We start from the raw sequence: 26026 nt of genomic DNA, 5'->3' as shown, positions 1-26026 counted from the left end.
TATAATATAATAAAATAATATGAATGAGATCTCGGAAATATATTGCAATGGAAATAAATGTTAAATAAAACAACATTGAAATCGTATACGAGATAATTAAATATCAATCTATCTACTCGTTACGCAAGTATAGAAAATAATCTTTTGAAAAAAAAAAAGAGAAAAAAACAAAACAAAAGAAAAAAATATTTCAACTCTTGAAAAATAAAAGTTCAATAAAAATGGTATTCTATTTGCGTAACTTAAGTATAGTTTAAGTCTATCGACTATATTATAATCCGCAAGAATGTTAAACCATGATCGATAATAATATTATCATTTTATCAAGTCTAACTGCAACGTTTCTTTCATCGTTTTATTTCTTTTTTTTCTTTTTTCTTTTCATCACAGTTCAAACATTAAGAATCTTTTCTCGTATATCATACATATATATATATTGCATAAATTTATGTATAATTATTTTAGAAACGATTTTTCATTCGTGTTCATGAATATCATTAAATTTTACACGATCGTTCATTCGTAATAAAAAGAAAAAAAAATATTGTGACAAAACTAATTATGCATTAGGTCATACCGCGTTTAAAGAAAAATGTCACCTAACGAATAGAGCATTCTATTATCGATACTACAATGATTGTTATTATATTCGTTTCCTGTGAGTAAACTAATTTGACAGCTATACGAACACGTCATACAAAAATAAAATAGGAAAACGTGACAAATGAAGAAGTACGGTTAACAAAACAATAATAATGCAGATGGATAGAAAATTTGTTCTTACAATAGATTAACAAAATGAACGCGAACACGTTGATATGATTGTATTTATTATTTGTTTGTTTGTACGTTAATATGGAAGTTTTATATTGATTGTATTTTATTTTTTTCAGAAAGGATGGAATTAATAATATTTTTAGGATTAATAATCCTAACTAAATCACAAATGATTTATCCGGATCAATATGAATATGCGAAGAATGTGAATTATCCAGTTTATGATAAAAATCAACAAAGATTGTATCAAGCGTCTTATAATCCTGTTGCATACGCTGCACCTGCTGCACCAGCAGCAACAGGAACATATTCACAAGATTTATATTATGCACAACAACAACAACCAGCACAAGCTACATATTATGCATCACAACAACAACCAGTACAACCAACATATTATGCACCACAACAAGCAGCATATGCACCACAACAAACAGGATATGCAGTACAAGCTGCATATGCACCACAACAAACAGAATATGCAGTACAAGCTGCATATGCACCACCTTTATTATATTCTTCAGCGTTTAATGTTAATCAACCACAAAAACGAGCTTCCATAAATAGTGGTACACCATCGGAAACAAATAATAATAGAGTTGCATTGCCAATTTCACCTCTTGCTCAATCGTTGCCACCAGATTGGGCTTATCAGGTAAGATCTTATATACAATTGTAATTTGTTCTAATTAATTAACGAGATACAGGTAAGCCCTTCCTACAACATGGAAACTTAAACCCTCCTGTAATATGATTTAAAAATAATTTGCGAAATTGTTTGTACACCATCTGTATTTCTACTATCACTGAATAATATACAATGATCGTTTAATATACTTCACAAATAAATGATCTTCAAATAATGAAACGTGTTATAGGAGGGTTACCTGTATTCAAATGTTCCTCACATTCTAGAAGATGATTTTGTTTAAATTATTATTTATTTGAATATATTTCTTAATCACAGGTTAACAATATTATTTCTAAAGGTGTCACAAAGTTGGCATTGGATATTCAAAACGTTATATACGCTAATAATTTGGCATCGGTAGTTAATGAGAATGAAAACATTGTATTTTCACCGCTTAATCTTGCCGGAGCATTGGCGATGATTCATTTAGGATCAGCCGGTATAACATTCGAAGAAACTTCGAGAATTCTTGGTCTTGCTACAGGAGTGGACATATCAACCCATTCCGAATTAGTTCATCAAATATTTGGTTTATTAATGTCAGTGATACATCAGAGTGTTTCTGGATCTGCGAGAACTACGAACATTGCAAATGGAATTTTTGTACAGGTATACATTAATTCAATGTTATTATATTAACGAATGAATTAATTCGTGAAATAATATTTCTATAGTTTTGTTTTCCTTTTTTCTGATTAATTTTCCTGTTTTCAAATCATCAGAATGGTTTTCCAATAAGATCGGAATTCAAAACGATCAGTGAAAACGTTTACAAAAGCGAAGTTGAAAATCTCGATTTTCAATTGAAAGGAAATGAAGCAAAGGATAAAATAAATGCATGGGTTAAAGAAAAAACCAATGGAAAAATTGCATCGATTTTAAATGATGTACCATCCCCAAGCACCTTGGTTGTCATAGCATCAGCATTATATTTCAATGCTGAATGGGACAGACATTTCATACAAGGTGCTACTGGTAAAAGGCCATTTTCCATAGAACCTAATCAAGAAATCACTGTTGACTTCATGTACAATGCTGGGGATTTTCCATTTTATGAGGACCCAAATATTGGCGTTAAAATAGTTGGTTTACCTTACAAAGGATTGGACGTAAGTATGAAATCATTGATTACATTAGTTTACAATAGATTTGTTACCGAAAACATTTTAGGCTGCTGTTACTGACACTAGATATGTTATACAGATTTCAAATATATATTTATTAGAATTTTTGTATGAACTCTTTTTTTGTCTCAAATATTAATCTTAACACATTAAAATATGTACGGACTTTATCGATTAATAAATACGTATAAATGATAAAAATCAAAAAGAAAAAATATAACTCGAGCCGCAGACATATTTTTTGAGGTTAGATTTGACCAAAAAACAGGTCATAAGTGAAACATTTATCAATCATAAAATTCACGTCAACAGATAAAAAGTTTAATTTTGTAAACTAGTGAATTATCACATTTGAAATATTTATTCTTAGTGTTTTCGTAATAATTCGATAAGAAATGTAATATCTTATATATATTTATATATATATGTTTTTTTTTAGATGACTATGTACATCATGTTACCAACCATAGAAGGTGCAAGAGCATTGGGTGGATTTGAAAAGACTCTGACACCGGAGATCATTGAATATTTGATTCAAAACACGAAAAATCAAACTACCATATTAGGGATACCTAAAATGAAGATAACTAGTTCTTTAAAACTGAAACGAGTATTACAAAGTTTAGGTTTGTTATCATTGTTCGACCCAACAACCGCTGATTTGAGTTTATTGTCACCCGGTCCGGATGGTCAAAACAATTTAAATCCAAATTTAAACGTGGCTGCTATCACGGATCCCAACAACAGACCTGGTAAACAAATTGTTAACAGAAAATCAAATAACAACAGAGACCAATTAATATTTTCAAGATTCGGTGGTGTTACGAATGAAAAACGAAATCTTAGAAAAAATTTATTTCAATATTTTGACAATAATCGTAATTACAATGTCGAACAATGGTCCACAGGATTTAACATAAGAAGATTGGCTAAGAAAAAACGTGAAATTGAAAAGGAACGTATCAACGATACCAACGATGTTGTTAACAGAGTTAAAAGACAAAATCGTATTCCTGAAGAATTTCTTCGTATCATTGAAAATAGAAATTATCAATATTATGGTTTGGACAATCTTAGAAATAGCGCGACTCTAAGTAATCCTCATTTATATGCTGATGAGGTATTGCATAAAGTAGACATTGATATTAATGAAAGGGGTACCGAAGCTGCAGCAGCAACTGCAGTTGTTTTGGAAAGAGATGGCAGTCAAAAAAGGTTAATCGCTAATAGACCATTTTTATTTTTCATCAGACACAATCCGACGAAATTAATATTGTTTTGGGGTACGATTAACAGGCCTACTCCAAATTATTCTACTTTGTAAACATATTTTTATTATTATCTTTTTTCTCTTTTTTTTTTTTTTTTATCAACCTTTTGCGAAAATATCATTCCAAACAAATTCACCCGTACGCGTTAGTTAACGAAAAGGGTTAACGTCAATTTTTATCCAACAGTATTTAACATTATTATTATTATTATTATTATTATTATTATAATTGCCTCTAATATACACGTATATGTATGTGATATATTCATAATTGATTAAAATCCTATTTAATTATAAGTAAAAGAGGTCAATTATAAACAAATAAGTTATACTTTTTTTTGTACTCTCTCTATCTCTCTCTCTCTTTATTTAGGATTTCATTCGCATTACAACATTTAATAATAAGACTTCTGTTTATTCGCATAAAACACCAAAGAAAATATGAACTTCAATTGTATTGAAAGCTTATCGTTATTATTTTTTCTCTTCTAGTTAGTTTATATATAAAAAAAAAAAAGAAAAATTGATTTTATATCCGCTAAATAGATATTTTTTTGTTCGTTTTTTTTTTATACTAGTTCATTTTAAAATATACACGTTATTTATATACTATTAGTTTTATATTTTATATATTAGTTTATATTATACTCGTGTTAAATAGAAAATAATTACTTTGTGCATCGATGAATTAAAAATTAAAGCTTGCTTTGCTTGAAATGATATATTAATGTTTTTATTTTATTACTTCATTTTAAATATCTCCATAAACCTAAATTTACATTTCTATTCCTCTAAGAACGTGTCAAGTGACTTACACGTTATCAAATATATAAAATGCATTTATAAAATGCAGTGTAGTATGTTGAAAAAATTTATGTTTCTTGTGTATGCACGACGAATATTTTTATTTTTATTTATTTTAACGCTCTTGCACAGTGATAACTTCGAGGGTAACATTTTTCTGTAATATAAGTAGAGTACACATTAGATTATTAAAATAATAGTTAATTAATGAAAGAAAGATGTAAAAACACTGAATATATAATCGGAGTACCGTCACCTTCGAAATCCACCATTGAACTGAGTCAATAATCTCTGTTAATTAAATGTTTTTATTAAATGTTATTTATATGACTTTATATACGAGAACATTGCGCATGTGTGTAACAAGAAAAAGGAATTCAATATTCTTACATTACAAACTCTATTAATTAGCATTCATTTAATATTTACAATTGTATATAACTGTAATTTATATATATAATAATTACATCTTTATAGTTAAGTTTTATTTAAACAATTGCATAAAAATTGCATAAACAATTCTCTCTATCGATTAATTAACAATTATTTTAATGTACTAATGAACTTTTCTTATATTGCAGCTAAATTTAAATAATTACATAAAAATGAAGATAATTATCGTATAGAGACACACGAAACATAAATTTTTTCGACATACACTGCATTTTATTAATGCAAGCTTCTCACACATACATGGATATTTCAAATAATTAGATTTAACAACAAACCTTTGAAATTTTTTTCTATTTGAACGCCTTAAATGACTATTTCTTAAAATATATGTTTAAATGCATTTCTGGAAAGACACACACATGTTTATACACTAAAAATTAAATATAATTATGTAAAATTCTATTACAATATTATCATATCTATCAAAAAAAGAGAGATGGAGAGAATACTGTATTCTTTGATAGTATTGTACCGTCATCGCGTTAAGTACCTTCTATCGCCCTCTGGTGGTCCCGGTAGTAACTAAGATGAATCTTGGTAGATAAAAAAGGGAACAATTTATGAATTTACATCTGTCGATAATTCAGGTCCCTGTACATAGAATTTTTCAATAATATTGATAATTTTAGAAATGCAATAAAAGATGGCAGATCTCCTTGAAATATTCATTTTAAAGATATAAAAACTGAGCTATATACAGGCTCCATTGGTATAAATATAGGCACGCATGAATGCGTGCGTAGTAATATAAACAAAAATAATTCAATCATTTTTTCTCAGTCTCCTTTTCGTAATATATTTGCAAAAAGTGGGAGAATTACGTTTTTATATTTCTTTAACATGATTTTCATAAAAATAAAAATCTAAGTGTAAAATGATAAAAACATTTAAATTTCATCATACTAGAATTTTCTTTAAATAATCGCGGTAAGTAAGTTTTATTCTAAACTCTTATTATATAGAAATTGAATGAATTATCGTTAATAATTGTTTGACGTCAAATATGATTTTACAAGAGATTTATTTTAAACGGTTACATATATATATTTCTTTTTCTTGTATCATCATCATATTCTTTCCATCATCTTCTTTTCATCATCTTCTTTTCATTATGGCTTTCTTTATAGATAATGACCACATCAGAGAACTCTAATGAACCTATTAAGGTGGCAGAGGAAAGTGGAATAGTATGTATTGGACTATTTTGTTTATTTTTTTTTTTAAATGGTTGTGCACAAAAATCGATAGGTTTTTGAATCATGCATCAAACATTGCGTTAACATTAATTCATTTTCATTCATGATACACTCGTTTGGTGCAGTGCGGTGATGGTATGAAAGAATACTTGGAACCCCGATTTGAGTGTCCTATTTGTTTAACTTGGCTACGTGATCCAGTTTTAACATCTTGTGGTCATAAATTTTGTTCACGGTGCATTTACACTTGGTTACAGTAAGTTTTATAACAATTAATTATTTAAATAAAACTTTAACTATTTAAATCCCAAAAATTCCTAACAGAGCGACAAAAAAATATATTAATTTTATATTAGTAATATTTAATATTACTTGAGATTAAAATGATTAAATTATTAATGTGCATGCATGGCAATACTAATATGTTTAACCATAATACATTGTCTTTTTTCATTAGAAGAGAAGGTGCATGCTGTCCGATAGACAGTCAACCTTTAAAATCTGAAAGCGATCTTTTCAGAGATCTTTATACAAGTAGAGAGATATCTCAACAGCGCACTACATGTGCATATCGTCAATTTGGTTGTTTGGCTGAATTGTCACCAGTTGATATGGAGATGCATATCAATGAATGTACATACAAAAACCTTTCTACATCGGAAGGGATTCCATGTTCCTTTAAAGACGTTGGTTGCATGGAATTATTTTGTTCAAAAGAATCTTTGCGCATTCATTTGGAAAAAAATGTCAATTCACATTTAACCGTTAGTAAAGTAATGCTTATAATGCATTAAGTAAATTAATTGATATTTACTGTATATATGGTTACTTATTAATAGATGATACTAAATTCGCTTCAACGCTTATCAATGACTCAAGGCCACGTTAGTGCTTTATCTGCAGAATCTAAGTTATGGGATCCACCACCCAAAAATGGAACATCGGTATCAGATAAAGAACCACCGCCGGATTGGCAACAATTATTAAAGTAATTAACAGAAATATATACATTTCTATTATATTCAAAGAATATTAAGCGAAGTATATTTTTAGGAGTTTGTACGAAAGGATAGTAGTACTGGAACAACAAAATCGAGAACTTTCTATTACTGTCTCCAATCAAAAAAATCAACTTACAGCCTTACAAACTTCAATGCGCTTTACCAAAGAGGAAATGCTATTACATAATTGCAATGGTGTTTATATCTGGAAATTAAATTCCTTTCAAGAAAAACTTAACTCCATGATAGATGATCCTTTAAAGATGTATTATAGTTCTGGATTTTACACCGGACCTAACGGCTACAAAATGTGTGCCAGAATAAACATATCTTCCAAGGATCCAGAATTTTTGTCATTACTTTTACATATCATGAAATCGGAAAATGACGATGCATTGGATTGGCCCTTCAATGGCGTCATGTATTTCGTATTGATACATCCACATAATTCAGAAAAAGATATTAGAGAGAAAACTTGTTCAAGACCGGATCTTGAAGCTTTTAGAAAACCTATTTGTGAATTAAATAAACGTAGTTTCGGTTACGTTGAATTTGTACGTACGCAGGATTTACCTGATTTTTTACGAAGAGACACTTTAACTTTTCGTATCGAAGTACGAGCCTACGATAAATTTCAATTACCATTACTCTGAAACCAATTGTTTTACTTATTATTGTTTAAACTTTGTAAATAAATATATAGAGTATAAATTTTATATATATTATTAAAAACTCTGTTAAGATATTTTTTTATCAATTTTTATATAATAAAATTATATAAACAAAATAAAATCCGTCCAAAATGTTTGTATTGTAGCACATAGTTGAATTATATGTAATAAAAAAAAGAAATATAGTAAAAGTATAATAATAATAAATGAATTATTTTAAAAACATTCACATGTAATTTTTCTTTTCGTTAAAAAACAATCCGTTTTTTATGTATATTTTATATTGAAAAATAAATTATATTTAATACATCGAATATTATTTTTGTTCGTTTATAATTTGTAATTATAAAAGAACTACCCTTGAATGAATATTTCTGATAAAATTGATTAAACATCAAAATAGTTTTTTTTAATGTTAAAATATATTAATGTGCTTGAATATTAATAGAATTATTGTGATTTTGTATTGTTGTATTGTTGCAGTTGGCTGGATATTTCGCATAAGGGAATTATCAAATAACCTGGTTTCTGCATTGAAAGTCCCACTTTCTATATAATTACAAAAATAATACTTTCTATCTCCACTCGAGAAGGTCTTTTGTGATCGCTTGTAACGGAAATATTATCTTGAAGAATAATGGATATAAATTTGATAAGTTATTTATTTATATTAAAATCAAGTTTAATGATAATACTTGGAATCCTTTTTATGTATGCTGAAGATCACTTACCCGTTTTAATTAGACGTACATTTCATTATGGCAAACATGCGATTAATATTCATCATCCATTGGTTGCAATAGTTGAAGTACCAAAAAGGTGAGCGTTATTATATATATATATAATAGAAATTATTTGTATAATTAACTCTAATACAATTTTTTATATATTCTTAAATAAAAATAATCTTTCTATTTTTTGTGTCTTCTTTCTTTATATATCAAATTTTAGATGGTTCAAACACTTCTATAACTTTGCAATGCCAGCTTTTACATTATCACTTGTTTTAATGTGTTATAAATATTTTATGAATGGTCAAATTCCAGAAATGATATATTGCTTATTAGATGCATCGCTTGGCAAATCCAGAAAAGCATTAAGTAAAGTATATTGAAATTTTGATATAGTTAACGATACTAATATTATTATTATTATAGTATATATTATTTCATTTTTAGTATCACCTGAAAGCGGATTTTTAGCTATGACCCTTCTTACCATTCATTGTTGGAAAAGATTCTATGAGTCACATTATGTTAATGTTTTTTCTGATAAAAAAATGCACATATCTCATTATTTAGTTGGATATTTACATTATACGGGAACATTAATTAGTATCTTGGGTGAATTACACGGTTTTGTTCGAGGTAACATACGAGTAATATTTTTCCATAAAAAATAAAATAATACATTAAATTTGTTTATCATTGAAAAAGCAAATCACTTTTTTTTTTTACAGATTCAGATAAATCAATCGATTGGCATAATTTAACGTTCTTACAAATAGTTTGCGCTAATATATTTTTATTGTCTTCGTTGATGCAATTGCAATCTAATTTTATCTTAGTCAATTTGAGAAAATCTAATAACAAAGTTGTTTTCGACGGATACAAAGTACCACACGGTGGTCTATTCGAATATTTATCATCGCCGTTGCAATTAACAGAAATTATAATTTATTTATCGGTATCTGTAATTCTTTGGCAAAGTAATACGTTTCATTACGTCACACTTTGGGTAATACTTAACCAGGTAAATAAATATATACATTAAAAAATTCTACATATACATATATATATATATATAAATTATTTTTTAAAATGAATTTATTTTTTTACAGGTGGATTGTGCTATAATGGAACACAAATGGTATAAACAAACTTTCCAAAACTATCCGAAGAAACGGAAAATCTTAATTCCATATTTATTTTAAATAGAATTAATATTATCTCTGTTATTTATATAATATTTATAATCTATTTATAAACTCTGCACAACAATAATTTAATTTATGTTTATATAAATCACTTGTAAAAATGGATATATATATATATATATACATTATAATATTATATATTATATATATTTATAATTATTTAAACAAATAATTATTCGTAATTAATTATTTACCTATTATCATTATTATTTTTGTAAATATTAAAAGTTGATCGGAAAACTTTTGCCGATTTTGACAAAAAATTTGATGAAAATAAATTATATTAAAAATATTAATCGAGTTTTTTCCGGACAATTTAATAATATTTTGTTTACAAATGATAGAATAAATATAATAACGAGCATAAATTATTGTTTCTAATTAATTTTTGTTACCTTTAATATACACACTAGAATGCATTTGAATTGTCAGTTGATCTGCCCTCTATAGTTTTCAAATATAACGATACTATACACATATACACATACTATACATTCAGATTTATTTCAGATATATTCGGGATAAGGAAGGTCAGTAATGTTTGATGTGCAACATTGATTTTTCAATAAATGCATTCAATATGAATTGATAATATAATATTATAATTGCTGGTCTTTAAATCGGTAGATATAAAAAAGTAAATTAATCAAATAAAACATTTTGTGATCATGTCTGCCGAGCATCACAGTGGAAAAGGTTATACACCTCTTCCTCAATGTATGAGCAATACCGACACCGAAGATGAGGATAAACATATAATACAAAGAAATGATTTAACAAATAAACAAACTAACGATGAGAGAACAACTATGGTAAGAGATTAATGATTTTAAAATATTATTAAAAGGATTAAGTAATTAGGTCATACTTATTCAAAATCATACATCTCAAAGATTTGATCTTAATATACAAAAAAGAAAACAAAAGAAAAAGATTTCTACTCGCAAATAGATTAATTTGTTAATTTTGTTTATAATTAATTGAATTATAGGAGCCTACAATGGTCCACGAACACGGAGTTTATTATCCATTGGATGAAACTAGAAATTTAGCTAATCGTACTAGGAATGGACAAAATACAATTAAATGTTACAGAGATGATATACCGACAATGATAATAGAAGGCACTACGCAAAATGATTTGTGGAAACGCAGAGATATGTCACCTTTTCGAAGATTTTGTTTAATCATATCAATATTATTATGCATAGTAACGATACTTGTGTTTTTGTATGTTTTACCATGTGATACTATGGTATGTCCACCAGTTAATAAACCACAATCGTCCGTTTCATGGGAGAAAACTTTGTTGAATGTTGGTGAGTATAAAAATTCATATGAAGTGATTTATAAATTAATTCATTTAAACAAACGAACAAAGCGTTATATAATATTTTGACGTTTAATTGTTATATTATTTTTGTAGAGGTACACGGGCCGATAACAATTATTCCTGGATCTCCATACGATCTTATATTTTTGCTTAGAAGTCAAGAATACAACGATAGCAATACAAATTACAATTCTAAAACTACAAGAAAAGGTTTTATTTTATATATAGACGGAACTAGCGGTTTTGATTCCTGGTGGGTTCGTTTAGAAAGAATACCAACTAATATCGATTGCTTATCCATCGATACGGATAAATCTGGAAAACCAGATTGTATCGTTGTCGGAGAACGTGGTTTATTAAAAAGTATAGATCCAGCTAAAGGTAAAATACATTGGAGTTCCGAAGTACATACGTTTTCAAAGTTACCAGTTATCTTACCAGATCTCAACTCTGATGGAGTCGAAGATCTTTTAAGCGTAGAAGTATCGCAAGAGAATGTATCTACTCTTGTACTTTTATCTGGTAATACTGGCCAATTGTTAGGAAAATATACAAAACACAATTGTTCGTTAGTTAACATATACAATCTAGTTTCCGATGGTACTATTTTATACGTGTGTCACGACATTAACGGTAAACGTATGTATAAATATGTAATTACGTATTTATTATTTTTTTCATATTTATGATTTAATAAATCTCATATATTATATTTTGTAGGTATTACGAAATACGTGTCGTTAAAAGTACTTCTCAACGGTTCGAGTTTATCGCAAAGAAAAAGAGAGATAAAAGCGTCGCCGCGTATCTTTAAAGTAATGATGTTGCAGGAAGAAAATAATTATTGGAAGCCTACGCGTTATCATCGTTTGATGGTTAAAAATGAAGGCGTTTGTCCTTGGGAATCTTGTAAAGCTACTATCAATCTGACTCTACAAAATCAGCCTAATCAAACGTTTCCTATTTGGGAATACGTAAGCCCAAATTCGTTTGTCTCCAAACCAGCATTTTTAATAACATCCGAAGAACCATATAGCACCGGGTTTGTTATTAAATTCTGGGAATGGCTCGATACTAATCCTTCGGTAATTAATACGGTATCGAAAATAGTTGAAAGAAAATTAATTGAAAGAGTATTAATAGTTTTCGTTAATTACACCGACGTACAAGTCATTAATGCTAGTCAAACCGATGTTACTCAATTATGCAATGGTACTAATTGTCAACCAAATTTAGATTTACGAATGAAATTTAATTCTATCGCGGCTGCTAATATCAATCACGAGGGATATCCAGAATTGGTGAGTTATTGGTCTTCGTACAATAACGAATCGCCTAGGATGTTGACGTCCAAAATAAAAATAGTTAAATTAGATTTAATTTTATCCAACTTACCGCATCCTAATGTACAATTTTTTAAAATATTACTCAACTATGCTAATTCTATGCATTCTACTGGCGTAGATAAACGATAAACGTTAACATCAAAATGTTACTTTAATTCACACCATTTATAGTCATTTCGAATTAATTGTAAATCGATTAATTTTATCCTAACACGATGGTCCTACTTTTAAATTCATTTATTTTTCTATTTATTTATTTTTCTTTTTCCTATCTTAAAAAAATATCTTAACGGATCCTAGTGATTCGAATAAAAGTGATATTACACGACTGAATTTAATTTACGTATTATTATTATTATTAAATAAAAGCTGGCTTATCGAAAAATCTTTTTACTAGTCAAACGATAATAATGGTGCCTTCGAATGAGCTATCGCTGTTACATGATGCAATTTTTGTTACAATTGTATTACGCTTCAGTGCGCCTATATTAATGTAAAAAAATATTAATATTATTGCACGCGCGTTATTAACTTGAAAAATATTATCATCGAATATTACGCCTACGTGTTATGTACAATTTAAAAATTATTGTATGATAAAAGAAAAAAAAAACAAAGAAAAGTCATACCATTCAACGCTAATATTAAAATAATTCATCAATTGTTACATATTGTTGCAACGTAAATGCATTTTTGGAAACTTAACTGAATGGTATCACATATTTAAATGCCTAAACAGCGTGACACACAATCCCTGCACGTTAAATGATTCGATTGATTTAATTTCAATTATATACTATGCGCATAAATTATAACATATAAATATGTAGAAACAAACTATTGCTGGAATCATCGTTCTAGTTATCAAAATGTACTACTCATTTGTACGATAGATTTAAAAATTAGCAACTAAACAATTGTATCTATGTAAATCATGTCACAAATATATTGTTTTCCAATGGGCTAGATGCAAAACATTTGATTTTTTTCAAATTTTCCCGCGAACGTATTTCGAAAAAATATTAAAAAATAAACGCGAGCAAAACAACAAGGGATGCATCGTCATTTGTATTTCAAATTTTCCCGCCAACGTATTTCGAAAAGAATTAAAAAATAAACGCGAGTAAACATAAGAGATATACACAATTAATTCAAATCGAATGTAATTAATAATCACGAATCTCATTGATAGAAATGTTTAGAGAACTGATAATAAATATTAATTATTATATATATATATATTTTTTAAAGAAGACAAAATCCCCGAAATTGTAGGAACTTTTAACGGTATCTTTGAACTTTGAACTCTGTTAAAAATGACACGCACAATTGCGACATTATCTATCTTTTCTCTTTTTTCTTTTTTTTTTTTTTTGATCGAACAACGTTAAATAGCACTACTTAAAAGATTCTAAAGAAATGAATGTATAATTATTTCAGAATTGGAGAGGGGACAAAAAAAGATACATAATAAATATATAATTTTGATGACGGAGCGAGAATTGGATACATTGGACTATAAACTCATCGAGGACAGACGATAAATATACTAAAAAAAAGTTACTCGTGCTTCTGTAGATCTTCGTAACACGTTTTAGCCTAATTATTAGGCTAACTAATAAATCGTTCGAAATAAAAGGAATAATAAGTGTTCGACTATTTTGTTGAAATAATAAAAAAAAGTAAAAAAGGGGACAAGTGAACAATTGTCATAACCTCTGATTTCGAATCAGCTGTTTAAACGTTTCTAACCTCGAATTAGTTAGATAATGAGTTGAAATAAATAAATGAGATCGTATTGATTGAAGATAAATAATAAAAAAAAAAAGAAAAAAAACCAGAAAAATATAAGAGAAGAGAAAAGAAAAAATTCAATTACGGAAGTACGAGATTAAAAAAAAAAAAGCACGAAGAACAGGAAGGATGGCTGCTGGAAAACGAAGAGTCCACCCTAATCTCGGAAATGGTGGTAACAATTTCGCGGGAAACAACAATACATTTTCTGGTGGTAACGCGAGATCATCGAGTCGTTTAAATTTTCGACCAAATTTAAGTCAAGAGGATCGAGGTGGTACGAGACCAACAACTGCACCAAGTTCTATAGGTCTTATACTCGTAACTATGTTTTTACACGTTTGCAAGAAATCATTGCTATTTGATACCAGATTGAAGGTAGCCATATATTGTGGGACGATATTTACGATATCACTCGTGGCTGATTTCGTGATAATGCCTAGATCGTATTTTTCCCGATCGGATAATGCACTTAATCGATATTTCGTTAAATGGGGATGGGGATGGTTGTTGATGGTAACTATACCATGGATAGTTCTTACTTCGCACACCCTTGGTTGCGGTAGGAGGTCTATCTTGTTGAAACATTTGGCACGTTTGGTACTTGCCACGTTGGCCTGGTTAATGTGGACCAGATTATTTAATTACATTGAAACAAATTTTGGCCGTTGCGTCAACACCAAGGAAGCCCAATTGCAATTCAAAGTTAAATGTCTCCAAGCTGGAAAATTTTGGAATGGGTTTGATATATCAGGTCATACATTCATCCTCATATACTCCAGTCTCATCTTAGCCGAAGAAGGTTCTTCTATGATAGGCTGGGAAGGTATTAAAGATCTGATCATGCGAGAGGAACACACCAGAATCACTCCCAATGAGACTAGCTTTGGACCACTTCGGAATCTCTCAGATCGAGATTTGGAATTCCTTAAAAAGGCTCACAAAGTTTTTACCCCTTATTTAAGAGCTCTATTTGTTTTTATGACCGTACAACAATTATTATGGGACGTTATGTTGGTTTCTACGGTACTCTATTATCACATTATGATAGAGAAATTTCTCGGAGGTATTGCTGCAGTTTTAACTTGGTACGTTACGTATCAATGGTGGTACAAATTACCTAAAATTGGTTTACCACCGCCCGGTGATGGTTTGTTTAAATATAACGAAGTCAAACCTCAACATGATTTAAATGCAGCACGTGCAAGACGTACCACGTTGAATGGAAGTACAAACAGGTTCATGGGTCTTCCCATACGAACCTGTCAAGATAATCTTGAAAGAAATAGCTCGACGAGTAGATTATCCGAACCTGAAACTCCTCCTCCATCTTATCGTGCAATTTAAATTGGGGGTTGTTGTTTTAATTTTCTTTTTTTTTTTTTTTTCCGTATTTTTTTCTTTCTTTCATTCCTCTTCGTCATTTCCAAAATCATCTATCAAATTTGTTTCAATTAATGTCTGCGAATATTTAAAAGGAAAGAAGAAAAAAGAAAAAAAGAAAAAAAAAGAAACTAAGGAACATTGTAATATTTTTATATAAGCCGATTATGTTTCTTATGTATATTATAATATACATATAAGATAGATATATCTCATTTAGGATCTGATTGTTAGAAATGAACAGCTGATTTATATTTTCTTTTTCTCACACGTAAATCCACTTGCCGTATCTTGAAGCTTTTCAATTTTAGGTGATAATTAAAATAGATAGATAGATAGATAGAAAGAAAGAGAAAAATAATATATATATATAATAATTATTATTATAATAAAATAAATATAAACCGGGATGTTTATAACTGTGCTATAACTACCTCTTTTACGGATTGTTTGTTGACTTGTAAAATGATCAGAATAATTCCGTCTTCGAGGTACGATTTTAACTATATAATCATCGATACAATTTCAATTAATTACCTCGTTATACAATTTATACTTAGAACTATTGTGTTCATATTTATTGGTTGTTGTTGAATATAGAACATTATTTATGGTGGTAAGGTAATTTGTAAATAGCTCACGTCGCACGTTTTGTATTAAAAAAAAAAAAAAGAGAAAAGAAAAGAAAAAAAAAAGAAAAGAAAGTACAAAGTACATGTATATGCTTTTTATTAAATGAAAAACCGAAGGGAAAAAAAGAAAAAAAGAATAACAAATTTATCGCTCATATTATCTCTTGTGCAATTAATCGCTTACACGCATTTACGTTCTTATTATTTCTTTTTGTCCGCACATTATCCTCCTACTTTTTTAAAATTCTGTCGTTAAATTATTATATAGAACCTAACGAATGATATATCAGAATTTTTGTATATAAATACAATGTTTGTTTAATCGTTTTTTCTTGTCTGTCTTTTTTTTGTTTTTTGTGTGTGTGTGTTTTTATTTTTTTTTTTTCAAATATATTTTTGCATCCAATGCAAGCAGCTTCATCGTTTGTGTCTCTTTAATAAATGATTTCGAACAAACTAATGCAATACAATTATATTATAAGATAAAACACGTTATTGATACAAAATACGATATGATGATAACGTCGGGCGATCTTTGTAAGATGATATTTTTACAATTTACGCGCGTATTTTCAATAATCGCAGCAGCACGTTTTTGTAATAATAAAATTTACCTCTTTTGTTACAACACATTATTTCGATACTTTTTTTTTTCTTCACCTGATCAAAAAATAAAAAAAGAAACAAAATAATAATAATAATAATAATAATAATAATAATAATAAATTATTATATTTCTTGATAATAATGTGAACGGTTTTTCATTAATCAAATTGTTAAAATGAACAAATACAGAATAAAACATTTTGAATTTAAATACAACGTAAACGAATGAACTTTTCGATTGATTTTCGATTACCATTAATCATCGGCGTTACTTTTTTGTTTTCTTTTTCTTAATGTTACATAAACTTACTGAGAAATAAACCCAAAAAAAAAAAGAAAAGAAAAGAAAACTTGAATATTATAACAGGTATATAATGTCGTTTATACATTTTAAATCGACTATTAATTATTGTCCATAAAATGATATTACTAACACATACATACAATTCCCATCTATTTTACTTAAGCTCTGAAACAGTAGAATATGCAGTATCTAAATATAATAATCGCGTAGTATAAGCAAAAATAAGTTACGTATTTATCTTTTGTTAACAGTACCCACACGAGCTTTCGTATTTATTTAAAAAACAAAACCCCTTGCTTTATATCTTTTTCTCTTCACTGAATATTATTATTTCATTTGATGATAATATATAACTTCAATAGAGCTTTTACAAATTATATATAAAATGATTAAAAAAAAACAAACAAACAAACTACAAACTTGCTTAGAGATAACTTGCACGATTTGAAATTAATGAAAGTGTACAAAAAAAAACAAAAAGAAACGACGATCGATGATGTGACGATTGGGGCTTGGAGAAAAAATAAAAAAAAGAACAAAAAATATTATCGAATAAGAAAATAATATTGTAAATATATATTTGTGAATGATAATTAAAAATTCGTAATAGAAAATGACAAAAAAAAAAAAGAAAATCGTTGATCCACGCACCACTGGTCTGCTTCTCTAATTCTCAAATATTATTATTATTATTATTATTATTATTATTATTATTACAGCTAATTATGCATCGATCGTTCTAAGAAATACTTTGACTTATTATTTATGCAATTTTTAATGCATCGTATTAAACGGTCGACGATGAAGAAGCAAGAAACGACGAAGCGCACACGTTTGGGTTTTCGTTTTCTTTTTCTTTTTCTTTATAATTATTATTATATTCCAGAGAAGTTCAAACTTTCGATCTCTTCCGAGCAATTGCGTCTTCGACAGCTTTAAGTTGTTTCAATAATTCCTCACGACGAGAGCTAGCTTTTTTAGCAGCTTTGGCAGCAGCGGCAGCAACACTTGCTTTGCTATCAATCAAAGGCGGAGATTCGAGGCTCCTCTTCTTTCCAGCCATTATTGTCGAACGATCAATCTTCTTGGTCGTTGAAATGTTACTTGTCGGTTTCAAAGTAAGCTTTATCTGTTGTTTTGTTCCGCTAAGCTTCAAGGCGTCTATAGCTTTAGAATCTTTGCGGGTTAAAGGAGGCGTGGAATCTTTTCTTTTACGAGTTTCGCTGGAAGACGACGAGTAACTCGATTCGCTCGAATCGCTACTGCTACCGCTACTTTCTGATCCAGAACTACTATGAGAAGATCTGTAAAAATGAAAGAATAATTCATAATTTATCTGTTGGTTGTTTTTTTATTTTATTTTTGTATGGACTTTTCTTACATTTAAACTTTTCGTTACTAAAGATTCATATACGAGTCTTCGCGCGTTAGAAACGAATTTAACTAATAATTTATTTTTTAACCCTTCTTTGCATGATGATGGAAATTTCAATCATAATATTATTTAGTCAACAAAAAAAGGGTACTTAAAACCCTTGTACTGTATATTTGTTGTTGCTGGCAACTTTTTAAGCGACTATTGCGTACAACAAAACGCAGTTGTCAAAAAATAACACTAGGATTTTTTTTTAAATATTTTTCCTTTAATCTAGAGCATTAATTACATCCCCCTGATTTATTTAAAAAAAAAAAAAAAAAAAAGAAAAAATCATGCAAAGAAGGGTTAAATATAATAAAGAGTTATGCAATTTTCTGCATCCTTGTCGACAATACTTATATTATATGCGATCTATCGCACACTCAAAGGGTTAACAAATTATAATAAAATAAAATATGAGAAAAAAAAAAAGAAAAAGGGGTTTCTCACCTAGACCTAGATCTACTTTTGATAACCTTAGCCACTGCAGCCGCAGCAATGGCTGCTTTGTCCCTTGTTTTTTCATGATGTCGTTGATGAGACGATAATGGGCTTGGTGCTGGCGGATTCAAACCAGCACGTCGATGTAGCGTTCCCGTAGTAGGAGAGATGGAGCCTTTGGGTGGACGAGGAGAAGGAGCCGGTGGGTTCATTAGCATAGCACCACGCTGTGGTGCTCCAGAAGGAACTGCTGCGGCGCTCGCAGGTGGTGAAGGGACCGTTGCTTTCCCTTTTCCACTGCTGCGGGTTCTAGAGGGAGGAGTAGGTGAACGGGACCTGGATAGGGAGTCGTAAGAACTGTAGCTAGATCGGCTCGAGCTACGGCTAGAACTAAAAAAATTATACTCTTACTCGTTCTTATTTCAATTTGTAATTACGATGGTCTTCTTTTTTTTTCCTGTTTTTTTTTTCTTTTTTTTTCTTTCTTTTTTTTTTTTTTTTTCTTTTTACCTATACCAAATCAGAGATGGAGTCAAGCTAAAAAAAACCCGATTGTACTACTATACCAAATATATTATGATCCGAATAAACTATAAACCATCGTTTTGATAAATAATATCAAGCTAATTCCAATGAAAAGAATTAAACTCGATCCTATCTCTGTGTCACATTAATCCCTATCATCTTAAACTAATTAAATAACTAGAAATATATATTTCATAATTACCGCCGTTGAATACTAAGTCTTACCTGGTCGATGAGTACGACGATCCAGAGGAATAGGATTGTCTACGAGAACGTCTTGAGGATGTCGTATTACGGCGCACGGTACTCGGTGATTTACGACGCATCCATGGATCTGCCCATTCGTCGGCTCTTCCTCTTTCCATAGGTGGTGGTTCCTCTTCGCGCCAAGTTTTAGTCGGTGGTATGCGTTCAACTATGACCTCCCTAGATGGTCGTTTGTGCTTCTTTTCATACTTCTCGTAATACTCACGTTCCCTGTCACGTTCGCGTTCTCTATCTCTTTCACGTTCGCGTTCTCTGGTATGTGGTGGCGGTGAAACAGAATGCGGTGCACCCCGTGGAATTCCATGATACTCGAGCCGCTCGCGATATTCCCCAGTAGTTCGAGAATCCGACTTGTAATGGACTCTCCTAAAAATAATACAAACGTTTTATTAGAAAATATAAATAGAGAATTGTATCCTTGAGTCTACATGATATTTTCTACATTGAATTATTTATTTATTACCGATAATAATCAGGTGGAGCTGCAGGAGGTGGATAATAAGTTTCTGGTTCGTCGATGTACCGTTCAGGTGTGATTCTTGGTGGTGGTATCCTTCGTGGTGGTGGTTCCCTCGGTGGCCACCTTTCAACAGGTGGTTCAGGGCTAGCAGCTCGTACATAATATCCTGCTTCACGATCCAATTCATCTTGTCCTAAACTTAAATTCATTTTCTTCTCTTCGAAATCCATATCGGATTCTTTGCGTTTGTTAGCTTTACGCATCATCTGAAAAGATAATATAAATTCGATTAGCATATCGTTTATTAGTCGTATATTTGATATATATGTATTTAGAAATTTTGTATGTTTACTTCTTTGGCATGCCGTAATCCTCGTTCCCAGGCAGATTCGGTTGGCAATTCTTCTACTTTTGGTGCGTGAGGTGGAGCACCACCATAGCCAGTTAATGGTCGAACGATACTTGGTCTATCGATATGTGCTCGATATTCGTGAGGTGCAGCAGCATGTGGAGGATAGGCCATTGGTCGTACCATGTCGAACATAGTGTAATTACCTTTGTCGGTTACACCAGGATGTAAAAATCTACAGCTAACACCCCACGTACATTGTCCTCGATTGTAAAATCTACAAACAGGTCTTGGTTCGGTTTCTTCCGGTCGAGCATCATCTCCATCGCTAAGCTCTCCTTCTTCCAATTCGGATTCCTTCTCTCCATCTTCTTCACCCTCTTCCTTATCGTTCGCTCCTATATTATCAACTCCCTTTCCCTTATCCTTTTCCTTGTCTTTATCCTTATCCTTGTCTTTATCTTTCTCCTTATCCTTATCCTTATCTTTTTCTTTAGCATCTCTTTCTAATTTATCTTTGTGTTCCTTAATTGCAGGTATGTCTGCATCTCCTATTAATTAAAACTTTAAATAAGATACACATACATACGCAAAAAATAAACGTATCTTTTTTTAAATAAATTTATTTAGAAAATAAAAAAAAAAGAAAAGAAGAAAAAAATGAAAATGATAACAATACCTTCATCACGTTCATCTTTCCACTGACCGTCAGCTTCGAAATCAAGCTGTTCGCTCTCCTCTATGTTTACACTAGCAGTTTTCTCCTCTTGTCCAATTTTATCGTCGTTCTTCATACTCGGCTCATTGTCATCCCTTTTTTCTTTGATAGAATCTCTTTCCCGATCGATAGATTCTTCTGCACCATCCATACTTTCAAGATCAGATACGTCGGACAAGTCTTCTCCATGAGATATCGGTGCAGGTTTCGATTTAGGAACGGGTTCCGGTTCATCGTCTATATCTCCATCTGATATCTGTTCGCCATCTAATTCATTAAAAGAATTATTTTTATTTACTGGAGACCGTTCAGGCGAATGTTTGTCAGATTCATGATCATCTATAGGAGACGCTTGACCAGATTTATAAGATTTTGGAGAACTTCTTCCAGATAGAAGAGACTTGACCGAACTACGTCCTGACCTTGGCGATTTAGGCGAACTCTGTCTAGATTCGCTATTTCTATACGAAAGTGATTTCGGCGAATTATCTCTTGATTTTTGAGTATCCGCATCGAAATCATATGACTTCGCTTCCGAATCTCCATAGAGTAAAGATTTAGAATCGTGCGGTGTCGAAAGGCAAGATCTTTCATCTTGAATAGGTGACCTCGAGGAACTACGATCAGTACGTGGCGAATCTATAGAATTATTCCCTGAGCGATAAGACTTGGGAGAAGCGGGTGGAGACTTCGATAATGGGGATTCAGAGCGAGGAGATCGTGGTGATCGTGGAGATCTTGGAGATCTTGGAGAACCGTCTTCGCTAGGAGACATCAATTCGGATCTTTGTGATTTTGGAGATGCTGGCGTTGATCTTGGTGATTTAGATCTTCTGTCGACAGACATGATAGAAGCCGGTGATTTTCCTCTGGAAGAAATAGAACTCGTTGGGGACTTCCTATCGGAGAGAGAGGGAGACCGTTGTGAAAAACGCGTAGAGGTCACATCGTCCCCGGCATTAAGTTGTTTTCTTCTGGCGGGGTAACCTTCGGATGAGGAACTCTCCGAACCAGAGTCAGACATCTTGTGCTATTCCAGCCTGAAAAAAAGACAATTTCATAGCAAATATAGAATAATTTGAATAGTGGAAAATATGGAAGATCAAAGTGTTGAAATATATTTGAGACATATGGATCCTCTTACTTGATAAGTCAATTTATAGGCGTACGGGCCAAATGTAGCACTGAAAAATCTGCCTCTGTGGCATCGATGAGCTTACCTGTGTCAAAAAGAGCCCGTGTAGTACTCGCTCTTGAAGGCACATCGCGCGCATTCCATACCGCGTTCAACATACTTTTTATATCACGTTACAAACTTCTTTAATTATTTAACTTTTTAAACTTTATACTTAAACTGAACTTTCGTTTTCACATGTTATAAAGTATACTGTTTGTTTTTTTTTTCTTTTTCTTTCTTTCTCTTTTATTATTTTTACAAGGGTTTTCTTCCCCGCAACTCTTTCGCTTCATATTAAACTTTTTCAACTTGAACACAACACAAATTAAGAAAGACTGGTAAACCGCAAACCGTTTTCTACTGCACTAGAAACTATAACGAACGAACTTTCAACCTGAAAGAATATTTTTTGGGCCTATGGAGAGAGGAAATTAAAAAGGGGGAAAAGAGGGAAGCACGAAATAGAAAGAAGGAAATGGTACTGAAGAAAAAAAAAAAGAAAAAAAAAAAATATAACTAACTGACTAGTATTATTGATGTATGAGAGAAAACATATTAAAGTGATTTTATGATTCGTAACAAAATTTCATTCGATTTATAATATAACTGTTTGTTATTGACCGTAAACTCATTTAGAGATAAAATATTATAAATATATCAAATATTTATTAATAATAGAATACAATTTTGCTACTAAGATGATTACTCGATAAGGATTACCAGAGGAAAAGTATAATATTTGTATCACTCGTTATATCAACGATCTTAAATCGATTGCAGTAATAAGAGTTTCACAGAACGTAGTAATCTAAATGTAGCGTTTAATATAACCTGTCTATATGATTTATTTATTAAATATATTATAAGTAAATGATTGATTGGGAAGAAATACCTAAAATTCTTTGACAACGCCTATGAATTATTTCCTTTAATAACACATACAATATAATAAACAGGAAAAAGCTTATTAATAATTCAAACCAATAGAGGATAATATCACGATCACGTATGTAGATGAACGTGCATTCGCACGATCATATTTTTTAATGTCTTTTCTTATTTCATATCTGTTTATTTATTTCCCCCTTACAATTAGTGAATTATCTAAGGCATTCAGAAAAGCAGTCTAAGGATTGAGGTTAGGAATGGGATAATATCGATATTACTGCAATACGATCTTCAGGATATTTGTTACAAAAGCACATTCATCAATTCGCTTAAAGTCATATTTAAAAAAGATAATGAAAATTGAATAGGAATTGTTGCGGATAATGTATTATGGGATTCTTACCTTGTTCGCACGTATGCCTGTGGGCCTTTGGAGATTTCAATGCTCCCTAGGCTTTAAGGCTTCCGGCGTCACCCAGGAAATATCGAATCTCTGTATTTTTGGGATGTTCTTTCGGTTTTAGCGTTCCGTTTATATGTTGACGAAGTTGATATATTTTACTTTTAACATTATCGGCCCGTATTAAACTTCCATAGAATCAGAGTTCCTTTCGTACAAGGACAAAGAGAGATAGACAAACGAAAAAATTAACAAAGCACTAAACTTTCAGTTCCAATACGGTTACGGTTTGTCATTGATCACAATTATAGATGATGTAACACCGTTAATAATATATACCTGATGCATTTGACATGTCGGTCAATTTGCTTTCTCATTGGTCGAAGAATATTACTTACGCTTATACGATTGGTTAATCGAAAAACCAATCGTAATACGACTACACGAAAAGATATTTCGATATATCGAAATTTTTAAATATCTATCGATATCGTGTTTGTTAATAATAATAAGATTTAAAGAATGTATACAGAATATTAATCTTTTCTAGTGGTTATATAAAAAAAGAAGGAAAAGTAACAATTTTTAACCAAGAACAGGGGAAGTGCTGATAACGAATTCTTCGAAAATAAGATATATCTCGGATCATTTTAAAAATGTAGAATACTATAGAAGTATACGGATTCAGTTGGAGATGAGGAGTAGTCGTGTAACGAAGTCAAATTTCTTCAACAAATATTATTACTTTAAATGATAATATATTAAATAATTATCAAGAAAATTATAATAATCTTTTATTAAATATAATATTGTATGCGTAAAATAATAATTTAAAAATGTTCCTCAATTTTAATCATTATCGTTCGATATTATTTTGTCTTATCGCATTATTAATAAATATTAATATAAGTTTTGCTTATTCACCTCCAAGTGCAACCGTAGAACCACTTTATCCAAAAGGATTGCGTATATCTGTGCCACGTAAGTAATTAAATAATTTTTAATTGTATAATATATTCAATTATAATATTGGGGAGTAGAATAACATTTATTATTTGCCTATGTTAAAAAACATTTATCATGTGCGTAGATGAATACAAAATATATAAAGACTTCGTATCAACTATAATTATTTAATTACATAACAGTCCGTATTTTCCCATGACTAAATGTATTTATTAGACTTGTGAAATATATCGGATAAAATGTTTTGATCGATAGCATATGAACATTAATAAACTATACAAAGGTTATCATAAGAATTTTTATTTAATTTCATTTTAATGCCGTCTACAAATAATAATAATAATTATAATAATAATAACGACGAGAGCTTAATGATTTGTGTAGTTAATCAAATTCAAGTTCAAATTCAAGTTCACATTCAAGGTCAAGATTTACGACCGCAACCAACCGATTAGAGATAATAAAAATGTGAATATTATTTATCTCTTTTAGAAATTCTATTATTTTTTTCTTTTCAACAGATGAACAAGGTATCACGTTGGTAGCTTATCACGTAAAATTCAACGATGATTTTTATTCATTAGAAGCAGGAGTAATTAGTATCGATATTATAAAGCCTCGTAATGGCAGATGGGTTTACGAAGATCATACTACTGAGCTTAAAGAAGGTGATATCATTTATTTCTGGGTACACGTTGTCTATCAAGGATTAGGATACAATCTTTTAAATCAAGAACACAGAGTAACCGGTTTGTATTAACAAAATTTCGTAAATGTCAATTAATTCGTTCGTAGATACATATCCGAACATATTTTGTATTCATTTTTTTTTCTACTCCCGTTCCCCCTCTTAAAGGATTCTTCAATTATGACGGAACACCGCGTGGTTCGAGCAAGGAAGGAAATTGCGATAAACCTTCGATAACGAAAGTATTCGACAGGAATGGAAACTCGTTGAAGGTTTGCACGAATCAATTAATCTTTGAAGATGGTTTTGATAGTCTTAACACATCGATATGGACCGTACTCGAACAATTTTCGGGTGCTCCGGTAATTCCAATATTTCTTTTATTAATAATAATAATAATAATAATAAT

General features: G+C 30.3%; 7 protein-coding genes across 14 annotated transcripts in view; 6 read left to right on the top strand and 1 right to left on the bottom strand.

The window, feature by feature from the left end:
* Window positions 1–4580, top strand: part of LOC106788534 (serpin B3-like) — a 6954-nt gene extending 2374 nt beyond the window's left edge. Inside the window, exons 2-6 of one of the 3 annotated variants that reach the window (XM_014751875.1) lie at window positions 894–1432; window positions 1745–2077; window positions 2191–2577; window positions 3032–3344; window positions 3501–4580. In XM_014751875.1, the coding sequence (XP_014607361.1) occupies window positions 894–1432; window positions 1745–2077; window positions 2191–2577; window positions 3032–3344; window positions 3501–3916 (1988 nt within the window). In that variant the 3' untranslated portion in view covers window positions 3917–4580. Of the gene's footprint in view, window positions 1–893; window positions 1433–1744; window positions 2078–2190; window positions 2578–3031 lie in introns of all 3 variants that reach the window. The other 2 variants (XM_014751873.1, XM_014751874.1) reach the window with 2 other exon arrangements.
* Window positions 4581–6008: 1428 nt separating this feature from the next.
* Window positions 6009–7989, top strand: LOC106788531 (TNF receptor-associated factor 6). The gene is made up of 6 exons (XM_014751869.1): window positions 6009–6046; window positions 6247–6306; window positions 6441–6571; window positions 6773–7079; window positions 7155–7303; window positions 7369–7989. Exons 2-6 carry the CDS (start codon window positions 6250–6252, stop codon window positions 7967–7969), a joined length of 1245 nt encoding a protein of 414 aa, XP_014607355.1. The 5' UTR covers window positions 6009–6046; window positions 6247–6249; the 3' UTR covers window positions 7970–7989.
* Window positions 7990–8727: 738 nt separating this feature from the next.
* Window positions 8728–9976, top strand: LOC106788533 (polyprenol reductase). The gene is made up of 5 exons (XM_014751872.1): window positions 8728–8806; window positions 9034–9087; window positions 9166–9354; window positions 9447–9739; window positions 9828–9976. Exons 2-5 carry the CDS (start codon window positions 9036–9038, stop codon window positions 9918–9920), a joined length of 627 nt encoding a protein of 208 aa, XP_014607358.1. The 5' UTR covers window positions 8728–8806; window positions 9034–9035; the 3' UTR covers window positions 9921–9976.
* Window positions 9977–10414: 438 nt separating this feature from the next.
* On the top strand, window positions 10415–13572 carry LOC106788530. The gene is made up of 4 exons (XM_014751868.1): window positions 10415–10735; window positions 10915–11242; window positions 11350–11895; window positions 11977–13572. The coding sequence occupies exons 1-4, from the start codon at window positions 10592–10594 to the stop codon at window positions 12729–12731; spliced, it is 1773 nt and encodes a 590-aa protein (XP_014607354.1). The 5' UTR covers window positions 10415–10591; the 3' UTR covers window positions 12732–13572.
* Window positions 13573–13978: 406 nt separating this feature from the next.
* On the top strand, window positions 13979–15912 carry LOC106788532 (FIT family protein CG10671). Its single transcript, XM_014751871.1, has one exon. The coding sequence runs from the start codon at window positions 14526–14528 to the stop codon at window positions 15741–15743; it is 1218 nt and encodes a 405-aa protein (XP_014607357.1). The 5' UTR covers window positions 13979–14525; the 3' UTR covers window positions 15744–15912.
* Window positions 15913–16784: 872 nt separating this feature from the next.
* LOC106788528 (zinc finger CCCH domain-containing protein 18-like) lies at window positions 16785–24260 on the bottom strand. 6 transcript variants are annotated; one of them, XM_014751862.1, is made up of 8 exons: window positions 23967–24260; window positions 22719–23069; window positions 21460–22538; window positions 20784–21331; window positions 20435–20697; window positions 19930–20337; window positions 19189–19569; window positions 16785–18625 (listed from the first exon to the last, which is right to left on the bottom strand). In XM_014751862.1, the coding sequence occupies exons 3-8, from the start codon at window positions 22520–22522 to the stop codon at window positions 18214–18216; spliced, it is 3075 nt and encodes a 1024-aa protein (XP_014607348.1). In that variant the 5' UTR covers window positions 22523–22538; window positions 22719–23069; window positions 23967–24260; the 3' UTR covers window positions 16785–18213. The 6 variants fall into 6 exon arrangements, with proteins under 6 accessions (XP_014607348.1, XP_014607353.1, XP_014607350.1 ...); XM_014751867.1 differs by having other exon boundaries at window positions 19189–19515; XM_014751864.1 differs by having other exon boundaries at window positions 22719–23047; window positions 23967–24250.
* A 539-nt stretch (window positions 24261–24799) lies between these two features.
* Window positions 24800–26026, top strand: part of LOC106788543 (beta-1,3-glucan-binding protein 1-like) — a 3081-nt gene continuing 1854 nt past the window's right edge. Inside the window, exons 1-3 of the mRNA XM_014751891.1 lie at window positions 24800–24944; window positions 25451–25678; window positions 25786–25979. Of these exons, the coding sequence (XP_014607377.1) occupies window positions 24800–24944; window positions 25451–25678; window positions 25786–25979 (567 nt within the window). The remainder of the gene's footprint in view (window positions 24945–25450; window positions 25679–25785; window positions 25980–26026) is intronic.

This window comes from Polistes canadensis, unplaced genomic scaffold (assembly GCF_001313835.1).
Source record: "Polistes canadensis isolate GaletaPanama2010 unplaced genomic scaffold, ASM131383v1 scaffold_143, whole genome shotgun sequence".
Lineage (NCBI taxonomy): Eukaryota > Metazoa > Arthropoda > Insecta > Hymenoptera > Vespidae > Polistes > Polistes canadensis.
This window is presented reverse-complemented; position numbering and strand designations above follow the sequence as displayed.